Source organism: Oncorhynchus masou, chromosome 16 (assembly GCF_036934945.1).
Source record: "Oncorhynchus masou masou isolate Uvic2021 chromosome 16, UVic_Omas_1.1, whole genome shotgun sequence".
NCBI lineage: Eukaryota > Metazoa > Chordata > Actinopteri > Salmoniformes > Salmonidae > Oncorhynchus > Oncorhynchus masou.
Window position 1 is genome coordinate 13,817,091 of NC_088227.1, and position 19,994 is coordinate 13,837,084.

The 19,994-nt window shown below is 43.8% G+C and overlaps 1 protein-coding gene across 1 annotated transcript; it reads right to left on the reverse strand.

Moving 5' to 3' along the window:
* Nucleotides 1-1,366: 1,366 nt before the first annotated feature.
* Nucleotides 1,367-19,994, reverse strand: LOC135557496 (probable G-protein coupled receptor 63). The gene is made up of 2 exons (XM_064990794.1): nucleotides 17,852-19,994; nucleotides 1,367-3,095 (listed from the first exon to the last, which is right to left on the reverse strand). The coding sequence occupies exon 2, from the start codon at nucleotides 2,964-2,966 to the stop codon at nucleotides 1,701-1,703; it is 1,266 nt and encodes a 421-aa protein (XP_064846866.1). The 5' UTR covers nucleotides 2,967-3,095; nucleotides 17,852-19,994; the 3' UTR covers nucleotides 1,367-1,700.

Consider the following 19,994-nt stretch of genomic DNA (forward strand, 5'->3'; position numbering starts at 1 on the left):
CAACATTGAAGTGTGTGTAGCTAATATCAACAGCCAAGATGGAGGCAGACTTATGGAAATAAGCGTATGGTGAGATCATGTGTTAATGCACAGTGGAAATGTTTCACACGTGTGTAGTCACTCAGTGGAGGGGCTGACAGGAAGTCCGGTCCCTGATGAAGGACACCACTGGGTGATGCAGAGATGTGCTTCATTAACCCTAACCTTTAGAAAAACATTAACTGGTAAACACAGAAAATAGTCTTGCTACATGTGAAACACACTGAGTGTACAAAACATTAAGAACACCTGCTATTTCCATGACAAACGGACCAGGTGAATCCAGGTGAAAGCTATGAACCCTTATTAATGTCACTTGTTAAATCCACTTCAATCAGTGTAGGTGAAGGGGAGGAGACAGGTTAAAGAAGGATATTTAAGCCTTGAGACAATTGAGACATTGTGTATGGTGGGCCATTGAGAGGGTGAATGGAGAAGACAAAAGATGTAAGTGCCTTTGAACCAAGTCACTGGTAATGGATGGTTTCCATGTGTTTGATGCCATTCAATTCGTTCCGTTCCAGCCATTATTATGAGCCGTCCTCCCCTCAGCAACCTCCACTGCTTTGAACGGAGTATTGTAGTTTTATTTGATTTTTTATTTAACCTTTTTTTAACTAGTAGAGTCCGTTAAGAACAAATTCTTATTTACAATGGCGGCCTACCCCGGCCAAACCCTAACGACGTTAGGCCAATTGTGCGCCGCACTATGGAACTCCCAATCACGTCCGGTTGTAATACAGCCTGGAATCGAACCTGGGTCTGTAGTGACGCCTCTAGCACTGAGATTCAGTGCCTTATTTGGTAGTATGGTGTCAGGCGCACCGGTTTGTGTCAAGAACTGCAACACTGCTGAGTTTTTCACGCTCAACAGTTTCCTGTGTGTATCAAGAATGGTCCACCATCCAAGGACATCCAGCCAACTTGACACAACCGTGGGAAGCATTGGAGTCAACATGGGCCAGCATCCCTGTGGAACGCTTTCGGCACCTTGTAGAGTCAATGTCCCAATGAAATGAAGCTGTTCTGAGGGCAGATCGGGGTGCAACTCAATGTTTGGTATACTGAGTCGTACGTCTCTAAAGTGTATGGTACACAAATAGGATTCAAGCCAAGGTTGAGAAAAACATCTAAACAAATAGATTGCTGCAATTTACATTTGTTTAACCATTTTTCTATAAAGCTCTAAGTGTGTTTCTGAGTCAAACATTTGAGACATTTCTCTGCCTTTATGACATTTGTATAATTGCAGAAAACTTCCATGAAATCTAACATGAGACATAAAGAAGTAAACCAGAAGTAAAAAACAAATACTGTATTAACAAGGTAAGAAATGTCAAAAATGTTTATTAGATTCAAGTACAGTACACTGAAATTGCAAATTTTCACCAGATGTAGCAGCATTATGACTGGTATAGACTAACTAATAGGCACAAAACAATTACATAGAAATATCAATGACAAAATGTAATCTTGGTGGCCTTATGGCCATATTCAAAACCACTGAAGCAGTTAATTGACATGCTTTGTAAACAGATTCTACTCAGCTAAAATATACTGTCTCAACTCATTCATTTGACTGGCGAGAACAAGTTGGATAAGTGGTCAAACAAAACCTACATGGCAGTGAAGTCAGTGTCCTCCAAGTCAGTCCAGTGTTATTAGACCACAGAGCGATGCTCCCCACACACATACACAGCGCTGGGTCGGATACGTCGCTTTGTGTGGCCGGGCAGCTGAGGAAGAAACTTGAAATACTTGGGCATCAGGTCAAGGCAGGCGTCGCGGAACTTCTTGATGCGCCAGTAGTAAATGAGAGGGTTGAGGGCTGACTTGAGATAGCACAACAAAAGGAACCAGGTGCTGACTTCGAAGAAATTGGCCTTGTGGTAGAAGGGGCTGCTGAAGGTGGAAACCAGGCTGTAGGCGGTGAAGGGCGCCCAGCACACGGTGAACACCGAGAAGAGAATGAGGATGGTAGTGAAGGCACGCGTCTTGAAGCTCATGTCTATGTTCATCTCAAAGGGCCTCTGCAGGCTCATGAGGCCCAGCTTGCTGGCCTGACTCAGACAGATGCTGTCCGGGTGGCTGTGTATGCGCACGGCGTTGTGCCGTATGGTGTTCAGGATCCCCATGAAGGTGTACAGCATGACCATGAAGGGGATGAAAAAGAAGGCCAGCATGAGGAGCAACGCGTAGGCATGGTAACCCGGCTCGCTGGTGTAGCCGAACACACACTGTGGAGCTCTAGAGGGGATCTGGAGAGATGGGTGGCCTATGGCTAGTGGGAAAGAGAAACATAAGGAGACAGTCCAAGCGATGACTATGAGCACTTTGGCTCTGTGGGGACTCAATTTGTCCTGTTTCTGGACTATGATCAGGAACCGATCTATGCTTATTATAAGCAGGATGACCATGCCCTCTATGACAAAGAGCCAGAAGAACATGGCCGACACTCGGCAGAAGACATCCCCGAAGATCCAGCGTGTGGTCACCACAGTAACCAGGGCAAAGGGCATGTTCAGGACGGCCAGCATCATGTCTGCGAAGGCCAGGCTGGCCAACAGGATGTTGATGGCGGATCGCATGGCGGCGCGCTGGTAGACCATCAGGACCACCACCACGTTCCCCAGGAAGGCCACCAACAGGATGGAGACCATGGCCATGCAGAAGAACACCTGAAGGGGCAGGCTGACGCCCTGAACACTCCCCTGGGCCTCAGCTGTTCGCGTGACTGTGTCCAGGTCCAGAGGTGAAAAGGAGGAGCCATATGAGCTGTTTTCCATGGACATGTCTTCCGTGTCAGGCTGGCCGTGGTGGAGGAGGTGGTCAGAGAGGTTCAGCAGCCCTGCCGTGACGAAGCAGCAGAGGCTGGCTTTATTGGTCTCCCCTGCCTCCACAGGGGGAACGACAGTGGAGTAAACCATTCTTCCACGGGGGGTGCAGGCTCGGGTTTAGGCATCGTTACTGGAGCTCTTCTCTTGCCAAACATGATGCCTTAGATGCTGTTCTTAGTCCAACTGAATAACCCAGCATCTTAGCATGGAGGAGAGATCCTGGGGAGACAGAAAGGGAAATGGAGGCAAAACAGAAAGAGGGGACATTAGCAAGAGAACATAAACATCAAATGCTATGTCTGTTTTTCCTTGATGATAATTCCTTAAAATGGGTATTCTTTGTTTTAAAATGTTGCCTTTCTCAAAAGACAATATTGTGTATCAAATGACTGAATGAACTGAAACGTTTATATACACATTGATCTGCATGTACAATGCCTTCGGAAAGTATTCAGACCCCTTGACTTTTTCCACATTTTGTTACGTTAGCCTTGTTCTAAAATGGATGAAATATAAAAACAATCTCAGCAATCTACACACAGTACTCCATAATGACCAAGCAAATGTATTTAAAATAAAAAAATACCTTATTTGCATAAGTATTCAGACCCTTTGCTATGAGACTCAAAATTGAGCTCAGGTGCATCCTGTTTCCATTGATCATCCTTGAGATGTTTCTACAACTTCATCGGAGTCCACCTGTGGTAAATTAAATTAATTGGACATTATTTGGAAAGGCACACACATGTCTATATAAGATCCCACAGTTGATGGTGCACGTCAGAGTAAAACAATTCTGCAGCATTGAAGGTCCCCAGGAACACAATGGCCACCACCATTCTTAAATGGAAGAAGTTTGGAACCACCAAGACTCTTCCTAGATCTGGCTGCCCGCCCAAACAGAGCAATCGGGAGAGAAGGGCCTGGGTCAGGGAGGTGACCAAGAACCCAATGGCCACTCTGACAGAGCTCTAGAGTCCCTCTGTGGAGATGGAGAACTTTCCAGAAGGACTACTATCGCTCAGAAGCCAGTAAAAGGCACATGACAGACCGCTTTGAGTTTGCCAAAAGGCACCTAAGACTCTCAGACCATGAGAAACAAGATTCTCTGGTCTGATGAAACCAAGATTGAACTCTTTGGCCTGAATGCCAAGCGTCACATCTGGAGGAAACCTGGCACCATCCCTACGGTGAAGCATAGGGGTGGCAGCATCATGCTGTGGGAATGTTTTTCAGCAGCAGGGACTGGGAGACCAGTCAGGATCGAGGCAAAGATGAACAGAGCAAAGTACAGAGAGATCCTTGATGAAAACCTGCTCCAGAGCGCTCAGGACCTCAGACTGGGGCGAAGGTTCACCTTCCAACTGGATAATGACCCTAAGCATACAGCCAAGCCAACGCAGGAGTGGCTTTGGGACAAGTCTCTGAAAGTCATCACACACAAGAATACTTAAGGCAGTATGCAGTTGCAGTCTGGCTATTTACATGTAAGCCTGGTTACTACACTATTATAAGAATGCCAACACAACCAGGCTGTATCACATCCGTCCGTGATTGGGAGTCCCATAGGGCGGTGCAAAATTGGCCCAGCATCGTCCGGGTTTTTCCGGGGTAGGCCATCATTGTAAATAAGAATTTGTTCTTAACTGACTTGCCTTGTTAAATAAAGGTTAAATTAAATTTTAAAAACTGGCTTACCAATGCTCTCTATCGCCAAAATGTCCAAGCAATTTCATGAATTATTTGATCCGTGCCAGGGAGAGATTTTTATTCCAAGTCAATCTTTTTCTGGGGACAACTCAAGACTTAGGCTTATCACTAATATAAACATTGGATACTGTTATTTCAGACCGGCTGGTATCATTTACAATGGCTCATTGGCAAACGTCAAACAGAAAATGTTGAACCCGCTTTTCCTATGGAAGATTAGGACTGGCAGTGTTAAAAGCGGCAGACTATAAGCAGTCTTATCCATGGAAGCGATTTTGTCTTATATTTCCGCAGCACTTTTCAAATATGCTCTCTTCTCTCATTTCTAGGTTTAGTCATTCCATGTGGGTTGAACAGACAAAGCGATACAGGGGATTCAAAGCTTATTAAATAAATGTCAGTAAAAATGTAAATTTGTTCTAATTTTTCTGTACACTGCCGGGAGGATATGATTGTGTGACGGCTGTCGCTAGTCCGAAACCTTGAGGCAAATTCTATCCATTTACCATGCTGCAGAACTATAATTATGTCAAAGTTACCCCACCAGAGTAAAGGAGAGGGTAAAATGTTCTATTCATTAGATAAACAGGCTACCATAATAGAACAGGAACAAGTGTATTATTAGGCAATAATAGACTGACTGAGGCATTGTGTGTTCCTCCTCTTACCTTGACAACAGGGACAGAATACGCACGGCTAGATTATGATTAAAACCAAAAGGATACGTGTGGATGTGTGCAAACAAGCCTCAGACTGAAATCTATGTCTGCCTCCCGACTTCTCACTGACACGGACTGATCTTAACGCTCTGCCCTCTCCTCTCAATAGGATGCTATGACAGACACTGCTGATAGATAAAGCCGCACCAATTCTGCACTGTGTAGCAGTCTTTGTGTTCTAATTTGCACATAATTCCTGAAATTAAGTATATGGTCAATTTTCTCATTACAGGGTTTTCAGTTACCCAAAAGACAATCCTTTGTGCTAAATGAAAGGGGCATCATGGCCCTAGAGTATTGGTTCCCTTTTCATACAGAATGACTCAAAAGTGATTTGGCGGCTATAAAACAAAGATGACCCATAAAGGCACCCTTTTAACCTATCACTTATAAACATGAATTGGGGTGGTTAGAACAGTAGTCCCTATTCAGATATTCAGCATAATACAGTCATTTAAAAAATGTGATGGAAGGGAAAGAAAAGTATTAGAGGATCATGTTTACTATTTCAAGTACATATATCCACAGAAACCATAGTAACTGCTAAAAAGGATCTGCCTGGTACCTTGCAAGTCAATGATAACACTGCATGTTGAGTAGTTGTGGAACCTAGCAACAGGGACCTGCATCCAGCTAGTATTTCTATCGGGTGGCTTTGAATCTCTTTCAAAAAGCTTTTGAGAATTTGAATAACCACTACAAAATAAACTAGATATGTGTCATACTATTTTGAATGATTTAGTTGATGTATCATATAGTCCGTTTAGTCTTAGATGATTATTTGCCCCGGTAACTAGCCTGAGACTATGGGAGAAAGTTGAAAAAGCAGTCAACAATGGAAATTGTGTTTCTTATTTTTGAGTGTAGGAATTGTAATTACACATTTGTTACTGAGCTGGATAATATTGTTCAGTTATCAAAAGGTGAAATAAAACATAATAAATCTGAGTAATTCTTAGAGTAGCAAAGTTACAAATAATAGTAGCAGGGCTGCTGACTTTTGAAGAAAGCTTGGAGTAAAATGTTGCCTTGATGGAGTCTGGGGGTCCTCCCCTAGGAAAATTGTACTGTTTTAAAAGCTAATTTCCTGCAATTTTACGTATTCGACATGGCTTAAGACTATGACCAGGGTGAAAAAAACACAGGTTAGGTGAATTCAGAATGCTTTGAACGTTAATTTAACCCTCAAAATTGAGATTTTTTTTTTTTGGTAAGGGTGAAATCTTAGGTGGTTTGACACTTTATTCAGACACTAATGAAATTAGTTGGGGAGGTAGGCAAATGGGAGAAGCAGTGTGGAGGTTGGAAGCAGGGATCCCTGTTGTCAGGTAGAAAGTGTTGGGGGGTGTTACCACTACATCAATACTCTGCACAGGAAATGCTCATTTTAATGGGTAACCAAATCATAGACTGCAGTCTCCTTGTCCATAGATTGTTTTCAAGGTAAGGACAAAAACACATAGTATTTTGTCATTTGGGTGAACCATCTCTTTATAATAGGTCTGGAAGAAAATCTTGATTGCTCCCTAGGAGGGTTGACCACCCCTGATCTATGTTTCCCATGTGCTGGGGGTTTGAACTTTTTTTTATAACAATTCATTTCTCAAAATCACCCAACCTTCAAGAAAAATCCCAAATGCGTGAGCGTTGGCAGCTCTGCAGTAGTCCAGTTTAACATGGTAAGAGGAGTAGAAATGAGTTACTAGTCCTACAGTCAGCCATTACAGCTGTCAATTTCAAATATTATGTGTCGGCCTATTTAAAGAATATCTCATCATTGGAAATGATTGATTGTGAGGGTATATCATTTCAAAGCCTACACACTACTGGGCTACTTCTAAATTGCACCGCAGCCACCATGGCAATTTTTTAAAATATACAGTACCAGTTAATAGTTCGAACATACCTACTCATTCCAGGGGTTTTCTTTATTAAACACCCTTTGCCTTGATGACAGTTTTGCACACTTTTATACAAAAAATATGTTGAAACGATATCACAGGAGTAATTGCAAATCGATTCGTGCCGCTTGTGTAGCATACCTGTACCTGGCAAATGGATTTAATAAAAAGCCTATCATTTCAGTTTATTGTTGTTGTAGCCTTGTGTTATTAAGCAATTATTAATGGCCTTATTTAGTTAATCAAGTTGGAAGTTATCAATTGTGATCATGGTCACAATCCTATCGCAATTGCCAATCAGCTGTTGTTAGAGTGCATTAGATTGATGGTAACAATCAGTCAGATTAGGCTGCAGGTAAAAAAATAAAAAATAAACACTTGCTGTTGTTGACAAGCATTGGCCTATTCAGTTCATATCCATATTTTTAAATGTGATTCAGTGATTGAAATTATGGCCCCATCGTCAGTAGCCTATTCCAGCAGGCTATTGGGCAACTCAAGCACTTCCTACCTAGAAATTGCCTCTGTTCATTTTGAATAAATTAGTCGGTGTCACGCCTTGGTCTTAGTATTTTGTGTTTTCGTTAATTAGTTGGTCAGGCCAGGGTGTGACATGGGTTTATGTTGTTGTATTTCATAGTGGGGTTTTTGTAGTATTTGGGATTGCGGCTGAGTAGGGGTGTGGTATAGGCTTGGCTGCCTGAGGCGGTTCTCAATCAGAGTCAGGTGATTCTCGTTGTCTCTGATTGGGAACCGTATTTAGGTAGCCAGGGTTTCACTTTGTATTTCGTGGGTGATTGTTCCTGTCTCTGTGTTAGTGTTCACCAGACAGGCTGTATAGGTTTTTCACGTTCCGTTTGTTGTTTTTGTATTTATAAGTTATTTCATGTATCGTCATTTGTTTCATTAAAGACATAAGTAACCAACACGCTGCATTTCGGTCCGACTTTCTTGCAACAAACGAAGAACGTTGTTACAGAATCACCCACCACACACGGACCGAGCAGCGTGTTAACAGGCAGGAGCCACACGAGAGGCAACAGAAGCAGCTTCAGTGGGAGAGGCTACACCACTTGGAGAATTGGAAATGGGAGGAAGAACTGGACGGAAAAGGACCCTGGGCTCAGCCTGGTGAATATCGCCGCCTCAAGGAGGAACTAGAGGCGGCTAAAGCGGAGAGGCGCTGGTATGAGGAGGCAGCACGGCGACGTGGATGGAAGCCCGGGAATCAGCCCCAAAAATATCTTGGGGGGGGCTATCAGGGAGTATGGCTACGCCAGGTAGGAGACCTGCGCAAACTCCCTGTGCTTACCGGGGGGCTAGAAGGCCGGGCAGGCGCCGTGTTATGCAGTGGTGCGCACGGTGTCCCCAGTGCGGGTGCATAGCCCGGTGCGGTATATTTCAGCTCCGCGTATCGGCAGGGCTAGATTGAGCGTCGAGCCAAATGCCATGAAGCCGGCTCTACGCATCTGGTCCCCAGTGCGTCTCCTTGGGCCGGCTTACATGGCACCAGCCTTGCGCTCGGTGTCTCCGGTTCGCCTACATAGCCCAGTGCGGGCTATTCCACCTCGCAGCACTGGCAGGGCAACCGAGAGTATTCAACCAGGTAAGGTTGGGCAGGCTCGGTGCTCAAGAGCTCCAGTGCGCCTGCACGGTCCGGTCTATCCAGTACCACCTCCACACCCCAGCCCTCCGGTAGCAGCTCCCCGCACCAGGCTTCCTGTGCGTGTCCTCGGCCCAATACCACCAGTGCCAGCACCACGCATCAGGCCTACAGTGCGCCTCGCCTCTCCTGCCCTGTCGGAGCCTTTCTCCTCTCCAGCGCTGCCGGAGCCTCCTGCCTGTTCGGAGCAGCCTGAGCTGCTAGTCTGCATGGAGCAGCTAGAGCTGCCAGTCTGCAAGGAGCTGCCAGTCTGCAAAGAGCTGTCAGTCTGCTTGGAGCAGCCAGAGCTGCCAGTCTGCATGGAGCTGCCAGTCTGCAAGGAGCTGCCAGTCTGCAAGGAGCTGCCAGTCTGCAAGGAGCTGCCAGTCTGCAAGGAGCTGCCAGTCTGCAAGGAGTTACCAGAGCTGTCAATCTGCATGGAGCAGCCAGAGCCGCCAGTCAGCATGGAGCAGCCAGAGCCGTCAGTCAGCATGAAGCAGCCAGAGCCGTCAGTCTGCCAGGATCCGCCAGTCAGCCAGATTCTTCCAGATCTGCCAGTCAGCCAGACACTTCCAGATCTGCCATTCAGCCAGACTCTTCCAGATCTGCCAGTCAGCCAGACTCTTCCAGATCTGCCAGTCAGCCAGACTCTTCCAGATCCGCCAGTCAGCCAGACTCTTCCAGATCCGCCAGTCAGCCAGACTCTTCCAGATCCGCCAGTCAGCCAGACTCTTCCAGATCCGCCAGTCAGCCAGACTCTTCCAGATCCGCCAGTCAGCCAGACCCTTCCAGATCCGCCAGTCAGCCAGACTCTTCCAGATCCGCCAGTCAGCCAGACTCTTCCAGATCTGCTATTCAGCCAGACTCTTCCAGATCTGCCAGTCAACCAGACTCTTCCAGATCTGCTAGTCAACCAGACTCTTCCAGATCCGCCAGTCAGCCAGGATCTGCCGGATTCAACTGCCTGGCTGGGCTTCATCTCAGTACTGGGCTTCCTCTCAGTACTGGGCTTTCTCTCAGTGCTGGGCTTCCTCTCAGTACTGGGCTGCCCCTCATTCCCGAGCTGCCCCTCAGTCCCGAGCTGCCTCAGTCCTGAGCTGCCCCTCAGTCACGAGCTGCTCCTCAGTTCAGTGGGGTTCTGGGTGAGGACTATTCGGCCATGGTCGGCGGTGAGGGTGGATCATCCCAGGACGCGAAGGGGAGGAACTATGACATTTATGGAGTGGGGTCCACGTCCCGAGCTGGAACCGCCACCATGGACAGACGCCCACCCGGACCCTCCCTATGGTTTTGAGGTGCGTCCGGGAGTCCGCACCTTAGGGGGGGGGGTTCTGTCACGCCTTGGTCTTAGTATTTTGTGTTTTCGTTAATTAGTTGGTCAGGCCAGGGTGTGACATGGGTTTATGTTGTTGTATTTCATAGTGGGGTTTTTGTAGTATTTGGGATTGCGGCTGAGAAGGGGTGTTGTATAGGCTTGGCTGCCTGAGGCGGTTCTTAATCAGAGTCAGGTGATTCTCGTTGTCTCTGATTGGGAACCGTATTTAGGTAGCCAGGGTTTCACTTTGTATTTCGTGGGTGATTGTTCCTGTCTCTGTGTTAGTGTTCACCAGACAGGCTGTATAGGTTTTTCACGTTCCGTTTGTTGTTTTTGTATTCATAAGTTATTTCATGTATCGTCATTTGTTTCATTAAAGACATGAGTAACCAACACGCTGCATTTCGGTCCGACTTTCTTGAGACAAACGAAGAACGTCGTTACAGTCGGTGTATTTGAACTATGCAAGCTGCTAAATCGTTCATTTTACATATTGCCTAGGCTACTGTACGCTATCTGAAATGAGATGTAGACCTATCAGGGGCTAGCCTATAGGTTACCTGCATCTGGCTAACCAAACCATAGCAAAGTTGAATTACAATCATAAAACCATATTTTAGTCAGTAGGCCCAGCCAATGCCTATTGAAATTACAAGTCAATCTTACAAATTTATAACGGTTTATAGTCTTAACATCTGGCACATAATAACGGCATAATTGCCAGAAAATTGCCTAACATTTGTTTTTTAAAAGTTTATATTTAAAATTATATTTACTCTTGCAGCATATTCAAATTCCTTTATTAGTCACATTAGCTCGCAAAAAAATGATTATTTAGATGGAAAACCAAATGTAGCTTTTGAAGTCGTTAGAAGTTCAATTGAGATTCCTTCTTAATTCACTCGATAACGTAATGGAAAAAGGGTTTATTGGCAAAATGTGGCAACTCCTCTCTTGCTGCGAAAAAAACACATTTTGGGCTAGTCTTTAGGCCTTGTGGGCTAGTTTTGAGTAGTCATTGGCTACAATTTTAGCTTGACCTGGCAACCCTGGACAAATGGGAAAGGTGTTGTGCTTGACCAAAAACAGTGAGTAAAAAGCTAGCTAACTAACATTACTAATTTTCATTCTGGAATAAATTACCTAGCTATACTGACTTGCCTAATTAAACAGAGGTAAACATTTTTTATTTATTTTTTAACTCCCTTCCTTGACAACAGTTCTGCACTGATCCACGAAACGCAAAAAATAATGAATTCCCTGACATCTGTTGAGGCAATATCACCATAAATCCTGCATGGCCAATGCAGAAGTTGGCTTGACCATGCGCCCAGATGCACAATGCACTCCTCTCCAGAATGGACTCTCTCCCGTCAATTTGTGCACATACATTGTTTCATAATTGCATTTTGTGAATGGTTTGCATTTGATTGTTAGTGTATATCAATTCCCCAATTACATATCACCAGTAGTACATCACCATTCATTCTAATTTCTCATCTACAATGTTTGTTACTTTGATTATGGTAATTTATTTTCATGCATTCAACCTATGCTACACTTGTGAGAAACACGTTTTGGTATATTTCATTCCATTTACGAGTTTTGTCAATTTAGTCATTGTCTTTTGTTTGGAGCGCTCCTGTCAATGTTGAGTAAGGACACGCATGGATAGAAGTAGGCCTATAGGCTACCTGGCCTTCGAACAAATGTAGGCATATAAATGTGCCCATTTGGGGATCTGATTAGTATTTCTAATTGATTTAACGCACCAACACGAATGACCTGTAGAGCTTCTCAAAGTAATGTTTTCTTCACCTCAAACAACAAGCAAACAAAGTCTGTTTTTACATCCATTGAGAATTACGATAGTTCCTCAATGTATTTGGAAAATATTTTCAGATCTCTCCCTTTCGATAAGTTATGGTAACAGTTATGAAAACTTAGGACATTAAAGAGGCCTATCTACTGACTCTGAAAAACAGCAAAAGAAAGATGCCCAGGGTCCCTGCTCATCTGCGTGAACGTGCCTTAGGCATGCTGCAAGGAGGCATGACGACTGCAGATGTGGCTAGGGCAATAAATTGCAATGTTCTGTGAGACGCCTAAGAGAGTGCTACAGGGAGACAGGACGGACAGCTGATCGTCCTCGCAGTGGCAGACCACATGTAACAACACCTGCTCAGGAACAGTACATACGAACATCACACCTGCGGTACAGGTACAGGATGGCAACAACAACTGCCCAAGTTACACCAGGAAGGCACAATCCCTCCATCAGTGCTCAAACTGTCCGCAATAGGCTGAGAGAGGCTGGACTGAGGGCATGTCGGCCTGATGCAAGGCAGGTCCTCACCAGACATCACCGGCAATAACGTCGCCAATGGGCACAAACCCACTGTCACTGGACCAGACAGGACTGACAAAATGTGCTCTTCACAGACGAGACGCGGTTTCGTCTCACAAGGGGTGATGGTCGGATTCGCGTTCATCGTCAAAGGAATGAGCGTTACACCAAGGCCTGAAATCCTCCTCTCTCATGTGGTACCCTTCCTGCAGGCTCATCCTGACATGACCTTCCAGCATGACAATGCCACCAGCCATACTGCTCGTTCTGTGCATGATATCCTCTAAGACAGGAATGCCAGTGTTCTGCAATGGCCAGCGAAGAGCCCAGATCTCAATCCCATTGAGCACATCTGGGACCTGTTGTTGAATCGGGCGGTGAGGGCTAGGGCCATTCCCCCCAGAAATGTCTGGGAACTTGCAGGTGCCTTGGTGGAAGAGTGGGGTAACATCTCACAGCAAGAACTGGCAAATCTGGTGCAGTCCATGAGGAGGAGATGCACTGCAGTGCTTAATGCAGCTGGCGGCCACACCAGATTCTGACTGTTACTTTTGATTTTGACCCCCCCCAAATTTGTTCAGGGACACATTATTCAATTTCTGTTAGTCACATGTCTGTGGAACTTGTTCAGTTTATGTCTCAGTTGTTGATTCTTGTTATGTTCATACAAATATTTACACATGTTAAGTTTGCTGAAAATAAATGCAATTGATAGTGAGGGGATGTTTCTTTTTTGCTGAGTTTAGTTGATTTTTTATTTTTGTGTGTGTGTATACAGTGCATTCGGAAAGTATTCAGACTCCTTCATTTTTTCAACATTTTGTTATGTTACAACCTTATTCACCCCTCATCATTCTACACACAATACACCATAATGACAAATCAAAATCAGGTTTTTAGACATTTTTTTTAATTTTTAAAAATATATATAAAGATATATATATATATACAGTGCCTTGTGAAAGTATTCGGCCCCCTTGAACTTTGCGACCTTTTGCCACATTTCAGGCTTCAAACATAAAGATATAAAACTGTATTTTTTGTGAAGAATCAACAACAAGTGGGACACAATCATGAAGTGGAACGACATTTATTGGATATTTCAAACTTTTTAACAAATCAAAAACTGAAAAATTGGGCGTGCAAAATTATTCAGCCCCTTTACTTTCAGTGCAGCAAACTCTCTCCAGAAGTTCAGTGAGGATCTCGGAATGATCCAATGTTGACCTAAATGACTAATGATGATAAATACAATCCACCTGTGTGTAATCAAGTCTCCGTATAAATGCACCTGCACTGTGATAGTCTCAGAGGTCCGTTAAAAGCGCAGAGAGCATCATGAAGAACAAGGAACACACCAGGCATGTCCGAGATACTGTTGTGAAGAAGTTTAAAGCCGGATTTGGATACAAAAAGATTACCCAAGCTTTAAACATCCCAAGGAGCACTGTGCAAGCGATAATATTGAAATGGAAGGAGTATCAGACCACTGCAAATCTACCTGGCCGTCCCTCTAAACTTTCAGCTCATACAAGGAGAAGACTGATCAGAGATGCAGCCAAGAGGCCCATGATCACTCTGGATGAACTGCAGAGATCTACAGCTGAGGTGGGAGACTCTGTCCATAGGACAACAATCTGTATATTGCACAATCTGGCTGTATATTGCACAAATCTGACCTTTATGGAAGAGTGGCAAGAAGAAAGCCATTTCTTAAAGATATCCATAAAAAGTGTTGTTTAAAGTTTGCCACAAGCCACCTGGGAGACACACCAAACATGTGGAAGAAGGTGCTCTGGTCAGATGAAACCAAAATTGAACTTTTTCGCAACAATGCAAAACGTTATGTTTGGCGTAAAAGCAACACAGCTCATCACCCTGAACACACCATACCCACTGTCAAACATGGTAGTGGCAGCATCATGGTTTGGGCCTGCTTTTCTTCAGCAGGGACAGGGAAGATGGTTAAAATTGATGGGAAGATGGATGGAGCCAAATACAGGACCATTCTGGAAGAAAACATGAGACTGGGACAGAGATTTGTCTTCCAACAAGACAATGATCCAAAACATAAAGCAAAATATACAATGGAATGGTTCAAAAATAAACATATCCAGGTGTTAGAATGGCCAAGTCAAAGTCCAGACCTGAATCCAATCGAGAATCTCTGGAAAGAACTGAAAACTGCTGTTCACAAATGCTCTCCATCCAACCTCACTGAGCTCGAGCTGTTTTGCAAGGAGGAATGGGAAAAAAATTCAGTCTCTCGATGTGCAAAACTGATAGAAACATACCCCAAGCGACTTACAGCTGTAATCGCAGCAGAAGGTGGCGCTACAAAGTATTAATTTAAGGGGGCTGAATAATTTTGCATGCCCAATTTTTCAGTTTTTGATTTGTTAAAAAAGTTTGAAATATCCAATAAATGTCGTTCCACTTCATGATTGTGTCCCACTTGTTGTTGATTCTTCACAAAAAAATACAGTTTTATATCTTTATGTTTGAAGCCTGAAATGTGGCAAAAGGTTGCAAAGTTAAAGGGGACCGAATACTTTCGCAAGGCACTGTATATCAAATTATATATCACATTTACATAAGCATTCATCCCCTTTACTCAGTACTTTGTTGAAGCACCTTTGACAGTGATTACAGCCTTGAGTCTTCTTGGGTATGACGCTACAAGCTTGGTACACCTGTATTTGGGGAGTTTCTCCCATTCTTCTCTGCAGATTCTGTCAAGCTCTGTCAGGTTGGGAGGGGAGTGTCGCTGCATAGCTATTTTCAGGTCTCTCCAGAGATGTTCAATCGGGTTCAAGTCCGGGCTCTGGCTGGGCCTCTGAAGAACATTCAGAGACTTGTCCCAAAGCAATTCCTGTGTTGTCTTGGCTGTGTGCTTAGGATTGTTGTCCTGTTTGAAGGTGAACCTTCGCCCCAGTCTGAGGTCCTGAGGATCCTTATGTACCTTGATCCTGACAAGTCTCCCAGTCCTTGCCGCCGAAAAACATACCCACAGCATGCTGCTGCCACCCTTATGCTTCACCATAGGGATGGTATTGGCCAGGTGATGAGTGGTGCGGGGTTTCCTCCAGACGTGACGCTTGGCATTCAGGCCAAAGAGTTCAATAGTGGTTTCATCAGACCAGAGAATCTTGTTTCTCATGGTCTGAGAGTCCTTTAAGTTCCTTTTGGCAAACTCCAAGTGGGCACACCTGCCTTTTACTGAGAAGTGGATTCCGTCTGGCCACCTGATTGGTAGGGTGCTGCAGAGATGGTTGTACTTTTGGAAGGTTATCCCATCTCCACAGAAGAACTCTGGAGCTCTGTCAGAGTGACAATCGTGTTCTTGGTCACCTCCCTGACCAAGGCCCTTCTCTCCCGATTGCTCAGTTTAGCCGGGCAGCCAGCTCTGGGAAAAGCCTTGGTGGTTCCAAACTTCTTACCTTTAAGAATGATGGAGTCCATTGTGTTCTCGGGGGAATCCTTCAATGCTGCAGACATTTTTTGATACCCTTCCCCAGATCTGTGCCTCGACACAATCCTGTCTCAGAGCTCTACAGACAATTCCTTTGAACTCATGGCCTGGTTTTTGCTCTGACATGCACTGTCAACCGTGGGGCCTTATATAGACAGGTGTGTGCCTTTCCAAATAATGTCCAATCAATTGAATTTACCACAGGTAGACTCCAATCAAGTTGTAGAAACATCTCAAGGATGATTAATGGAAACAAGATACACCTGAGCTCAATTTTGAGTCTTATAGGAAATGGTCTGAATAATTATGTAAATAAGGTATTCATGGTTTTATTTTTTATACATTTACAAAAAAAAAAAACTGTTTTCACTTTCTCATTTTGGGGTATTGTGTGTAAATTCATAAGGAAAATAAATATTTAATACATTTTAGAATGAGGCTGCATTGTAACAAAATGTGGAAAAAGTAAAGTGGTCTGAATACTTACTGAATGCACTGCACACAAAAAAATGGGTTAAAAATAACCCAATTTCGGCTATTTGGTAACTCAGCACTGGATAAATATTGGACAAAACACACTGGGATACTTTGACCCAGCCAGCTGGGTTGTGTGAATAACCCATGTTGGGATGTTTTATTTACCCCAAAAACGTGGTTATTTTGACACAGCAGTGGGTCGCTTTTTACTCTTTTGCTGGCTTATTGTTTTATATGTATTTTTAACCCAGCAATGCATTATTTCTTACTTTATTGCTCGGATATATTTTTTGTTCTGTCTCTATTACAGAATCTGTTTTTCCATTCCACAATTGTCTAGTGTTTGTGATGGCGTGCCCACTGGAACCGATTCATCTTGTTTTTAGCAGACAGGACTGGAACCCGGTGTGGTCGTCTGCTGCAATAACCCATCTGGGACAAGGACCGTTATTTGCCAGTTTGTGGCCCGCCTGTTAGCTTGCACGATTCTTGCCATTCTTCTTCGACCTCTCATCAAAGAGCTGTTTTCACCCACAGGACTGCCATTGACTGGATATTTTATGTTTGTCGCATCATTCTCGGTAAACCCTAGACACCATTGTACGTGGAAAGCCCAGGAGGCCAGCAGTTTCTGAAATACTGTAACCGGCGCACTTGACACAGACGATCACACCACGCTCAAAGTTGCATACATCAATCACCATATGACTCAACTCAATAACATCTTCAAAATGGGCAAACTATTTTCTTGAACGGGTTAGTGTACTTAATAATCTGGCCGCTGAGTTTATATCCCAACATTGGGATAGTTACCACTGTTATAATATGTATATAAGAATGTTATTAATTTTATATTTGAATATCTAATGTGCAAAAATAATCAAGGAAAGTTTAAATGTGCAGTGTACAAACTTAACATGATCAACAGGAATGACATGTACTCTCACATGTGGCCAAAAATAAGTATCTGGATTACATTAAAAAAGACAGCATGAAAGTGAATAAAAACCCAACTGATGGTTAAATTAAGACTTGGGCTATCCCTACAAGCCCCGAGTCTCTTTACTTACAAATTAACCCATGTTTGTGTAATTCCAAAAACCCAACTGACTGGATCAAAATAACCCAACTGGCTGGTTCTAAATAAACCAAATTGGGATGTTTTTAACCCAGCATTGTTTTGAGTGTAGGCCTATTTATTTTGATATTTTTAATAACATTATTATTATACTGTGGAATTAAATGTAAGATCAAATGCTTGTTTGATGAGAACCTAAGATTAGTTCAATCAAACAAGCTGAATTGTTTGAAAATACGTTTATATTGTATCAATTAAACCACTTTTCAGGGAGTAGTATTGTTTGTTACAGCAGAATCCCCAAGTGAAATTACCGTTTTTCTTCCAAAGTCAGGTTGACATCGTTGGGTTTCAGTAGACAGACAATTGCTCGCGGCTCATTTCAGTCATTCAGTTGATCCAATTCGCTGTCCAGATGCTTTTTGTAATTCCTCGAAATCACAACTAGATATACTGTATTAATCTCTCATTGCACGCGAATTAATAAATCTAATCAAATAACATTATTTACAGTGCGAAACACGGGCAATGCCACCTACACAATTCAACAAAAGCGGTAAGTAAAATGTAGTTCCGCGTATCATTCTGCCTTTGTTTTGCAGGGAATGGGTTCTCCGACAAAAGAAAACACCGCTAGATTGGTTTACAAGACAAAATCATGACTCAAAGAGGCATTAAACAATTTGATTGTCAGTCATTTCATTTTCTTTCCAACCCTCATCTTTCTGTTATCCTGAGAATGATAATTTCGTTTTCCACTATTCTGGGTTGACGGTATAATATTCCATCTCTGTTACGAACTACGATCACTGTCCGTATACTGGTTAACTGACAGTCTCATCATCCAATAGTATGGACAGCTCCGGTCGGGTCCTTTGTTATGACGCGCCCATTATCTAGAGCTCCAATTGAAATGACAAATGGCCATAAAGAGGCGTAACGTTGTGGTTCAAGAACTAGGCCTTACCGGGCACGTGCATATAAGCGTTGTATTGTTACATTGTATAACATCAAACACAGAGATAAATACAATATTACAAGGTTCCATAAAGTATAGGGTTTGGTCATTAGATGTTCTTAATATTACACGTTTTGTGCATGTAATAGATAGCCTGCATCCCCTTTCCATTTTTGGACATAAATTAATTACATACAGTGGCAAGGAAAAGTATGTGAACCCTTTGGAATTACCTGGATTTCTGCAAAAAATTGGTCATATAACTTGATCTGATCTTCATCTAAGTCACAACAGTCTGCTTAAACTAATAACACACTAACAGTTGTAGGTTTTCATGTCTGTGTTGAATATACAGTGTAAACATTCACAGTGCATGGTGGAAAAAGTATGTGAACCCCTGTTCACCCTCCTTTGGCAGCAATATCCTCAACCAAACATTTTCCGTAGTTGCCGATCAGACCTGCACAACAGTCATGAGGAATTTTGGACCATTCCTCTTTACAAAACTGTTTCAGTTCAGCAATATTCTTGGGATGTCTGGTGTGAACCACACTCTTGAGGTCATGCCACAGCATCTCAATTGGGTTGAGGTCAGGACTCTGACTGGGCCACTCCAGAAGGCGTATTTTCTTCTGCTGTTGATTTAGTTCTGTGTTTTGGGTCGTTGTCCTTTTGCATCACCCAACTTCTGTCGAGCTTCAATTGGCGGATAGATAGCTTTACATTCTCCAGCAAAATGTCTTGATAAAACTTGGGAATTTTTTCCGTCGATGATAGCAAGTTGTCAAGGCCCTGCCCGAGGCAGCAAAGCAGCCCCAAACCATGATGCTCCCTCCACCATACTTTATAGTTGGGATGAGGTTTTGATGTTGGTGTGCTGTGCATTTGTTTCTCCACACAAAAATACAATAATTGGTGTTATTAGTTTAAGCACACTGTGTTTGTCTATTGTTGTGACTGAGTTAGATGAAGATCAGATCAAATTTTATGACCAATTTATGCAGAAATCCTTTTTTAAACAATGTCCACTATTTTGCTCAAATAATGTGTTTGAGGGCCTCCCGGGTGGCGCAGTGGTTAAGGGCGCTGTACTGCAGCGCCAGCTATGCCACCAGAGACCCTGGGTTCGCGCCCAGGCTCTGTCGCGACCGGGAGGTCCATGGGGTGACGCACAATTGGCCCAGCGTCGTCTGGGTTAGGGAGGGTTTGGCCGGTAGGGATATCCTTGTCTCATCGTGCACCAGCGACTCCTGTGGCGGACCGGGCGCAGTGCGCGCTAACCAAGGTTGCCAGGTGCATGGTGTTTCCTCCGACACATTGGTGCGGCTGACTTCCGGGTTGGATTCGCGCTGTGTTAAGAAGCAGTGCAGCTTGGTTGGGTTGTGTATCGGAGGACGCATGACTTTCAACCTTCGTCTCTGAGACAAGACAGTAGCTACTAAAACATTTGGATACCACGAAAAAGGGGTAAAAATTCAAAACAAAAATAATGTGTTTGA

Coding starts and splice junctions, on each gene's coding strand:
- LOC135557496 (XM_064990794.1), bottom strand. CDS start 2,966: ATGGTTTACTCCACTGTCGTTCCCCCTGTGGAGGCAGGGGAGACCAAT.